The sequence below is a fragment of the Galeopterus variegatus genome, unplaced genomic scaffold (assembly GCF_000696425.1).
Source record: "Galeopterus variegatus unplaced genomic scaffold, G_variegatus-3.0.2 Scaffold6346, whole genome shotgun sequence".
NCBI classification, from domain to species: Eukaryota; Metazoa; Chordata; class Mammalia; order Dermoptera; family Cynocephalidae; genus Galeopterus; species Galeopterus variegatus.
In genome coordinates this window covers 14,084-17,122 of record NW_007732457.1, presented here as the reverse complement: position 1 = coordinate 17,122, position 3,039 = coordinate 14,084, and the positions used below count along the sequence as shown (strand labels likewise).

Here is a 3,039-nt window from a genome sequence, read left to right as displayed (position 1 = left end):
TTCATTCATTCAGCAAATATTCAGCAAAAACCTACTATATCTCATTCTGTGGGGTACAGCTCGGCATATTTTGTTCTATGCAAGCTTCTAGGTGATTCTTGTGCACACTGAAATTTGAGAACCCTAGATCCCAAAGCTTCTTTGTCCTGATTTGTTTCATGGATACATTTCCAGTTGGAACTTCATTTAGAGAAGCTACAATGAAATGGTAAAACTGTAATTCCCAACAGAAGGAATAAGTTAGCACATCCGAAGATGATTTTTTACATTTATAGGAGCAGAGCCTTCCCAGCACCCCAGCCTATCCCCAATTGACACGCTAACTTCATCTGAACTTCAGGAGGTGGGAGCAGATGAATGTAAAATTAGAAAAGCCTTTCAGCTGCGTCTGATGCTCATGGGATCTCCAGCTCTAAGGAAGTGTACAGACTGGCAGACATTTGACCTGCGTAAAAAAGAAATTTAAAAGAACTATTTAAAGCAGTAGTTTGATAGAAGCACATGTGTCTATCTTTCTGTATCACATATTTTTTAAAATCAAAAGGTTATATCAAAGATATTACCTTTCGTTATAATTAAATTGCAATTAATTTTAAAACAATTGGTTTAGTTAACTGTTATACAATTAGTTTTTGAACAGATTGCAAAATTGTCCCCACTGATATTCAGTAGGAGCAGACAACTGCTACCAGGAGCAGTTAGGACCAGGATGGATTTAAACTGTGCACCTGGACTTCCAGAAATCTAGCCAACTAGCCTTTCCGGCTTGCCCTCATCATTTCATTAACCCAGAAATGATGTGACCTGCATTTTATATGCTTGAATATTTTGGACCACATGTATGCATAACGACAGGGTTGTGTTGTATTAGTGAAAAAAGTGAGTCACAGAATGACTTGCAATATGTGACCATTTCTTAGAGCTTGAAAACAACCAAAATGAAAATGTCGATATCTACACAATGGAATTCTACTCTGCTATATAAAAGAATGAAATACTACCATTTGCAGCAACATGGATGGACTTAGAAAAAATTATATTAAGTGAAATAAGTCAGGCACAGAAAGAGAAATACACATGTTCTCACTTACTTGTGGGAGCTAAAAATAAATAAATAAATACACAAACAAATGATGGAGTGGGGTGGGGAAGAAGACATAATAATCACAATTCCTTGAACTTGTTAAGACGTGAGCAGATATGATGTTGCTGGGTGGGAGCAGGGAGAGAGATGGCGGAAGGAGGAACCGGTAAAGGGACACGAAAATCAACTACATTGTATATTGATAAAAAACCAAAATGAAATAATATATTGTTTAGAAATGTATACAAATGCGGTAATACAGTTTTGTAAAAAGCAGGGATATAATAAACGCAAAATTTAAGAGAGTAACTTTGGGGATATATAAGGTGAATTCAATGGTATTAGTACTATTCTAGTTCTTGAGTGCATTTTCAGTATTCACTTTGTTATTGTATTTCCTGTCTCAATATGTCATTTACATTTTTCTGTATGTATTAAATATTTCCTCCAATCAAAAAATAAGTAAGTAAATAAGTACCAAACATTTCTCTCTGAAATGGACCTATTTGTCTTAAAGTTTTGAATAAGATTTCTATAAATGTAGAGTGTAATTCAGGTTATGTTTTATAAATCATTACAATATAAATGTACAGATTGTGTTTGATATGCTACTACATATTTATAAAGAATTGTGGTTGATACAAAATATTCCAGAGGAAAAGTGGAGCAAACCAAGGTTTAGGTGTCAGGAGAGAGAATCATCATCTCTGTGTTTATCTTATTACTCTATGTGCTGCTCACTCTCCTCATAGCCTTGGGCAAATTCTTTTACTTCTCTACCTCATTTTCTCATCTATTAAAGTTATAATTCGCTTCTCAATTTGCATACAGCAGTGTTTTCATGTGTAATTTGAAATGATTGTAAGCTACCTTCAAGCTTTGTTAAATAATAACTACATAATTGCCAAATATAATAATCATTGTGGTGGAAATAGAAGAAATACTTATGGTTATATTTCAGTATATAAATAAGAGTATCATAATTTCAGTCTGTGATCTATATATGTTTAGGCATGTAAATCTAATCAATTCATGCATTCCTGTTGATTTTTGGCATATTAGACAGTTGTTTAGCATATAAACTATAAATAAATTAACAAAGACAGATACAAGTATTTCTCAGCATTGGCAATAATCTAGCTGTCCTTCTGTTGCAGCTGAAACATACCATGTCCCTGGAACAGGTCAGAGTTATGCATTAGCAGCTGATGTTGGGATACTGAGTAGGAACATCAAAATAATTGGTGAAGATTACCCAGGATTGTACAAGGATTCTTTTGGTGCACGTGTCCTGGTTGGCTCATTCACTGAAAATATGATGACATTTAAAGGTTGGTACAAATTCAATTTATTTTTCTAAATGAAATATAACATGGTCTGTTGTATTTTTAGTCAGTTTTTAAATAATTTGGGAATACTTACGTAGCCCAGTCATTATCCTCTAACTAAATTCCCTATCATTACTGGCTATTTATTTTATCTTCAAAGACAGTAAGAATTATCAAATTAATAATGACCTAAGGTAACAGCTAGACCAGACTCCCACCCAAATAGAAACCATTTTATAAAAAGTACAGCAGATTATCTGTTGCTTTTGCTTTGTTTTAAGGAAAATTTTAAACATATACCAAAAATAGAGAAAACAGTATCATGAATCCCAATGTATCCATCACCAGCTTCAATGATGGATTTTGGCCAGTCTTGTCTCATCTATACCTCCACCCACTCTCTTCAAGTTCATGGACTGTATTGAAGCAACCACATATTATTTCATCTAGAAATATTTCAGTTCGTAACTCTAAAAGACTTAGAAAACATCTACAAGTATCAGAACTAATGCAGATTATTAATTCCTTATCATCAAATGACAGTTCAGATTTCCCCAATTCATTTGTTCCCTCCCTCCCTCCCTCCCTCCTTTCCTTCCTTCCTTCCTTCCTTCCTTCCTTCCTTCC

The 3,039-nt window shown here is 34.1% G+C and overlaps 1 protein-coding gene across 1 annotated transcript in view; it reads left to right on the top strand.

Moving 5' to 3' along the window:
- The window catches only part of LOC103606148 (fibrocystin-L), a gene marked incomplete at both ends in the record, with an annotated part of 125,955 nt that overhangs the window by 111,056 nt on the left and 11,860 nt on the right, over positions 1 to 3,039 (top strand). Inside the window, one exon of the mRNA XM_008590740.1 lies at positions 2,242 to 2,415. Coding sequence (XP_008588962.1) covers positions 2,242 to 2,415 — 174 coding nt within the window. The remainder of the gene's footprint in view (positions 1 to 2,241; positions 2,416 to 3,039) is intronic.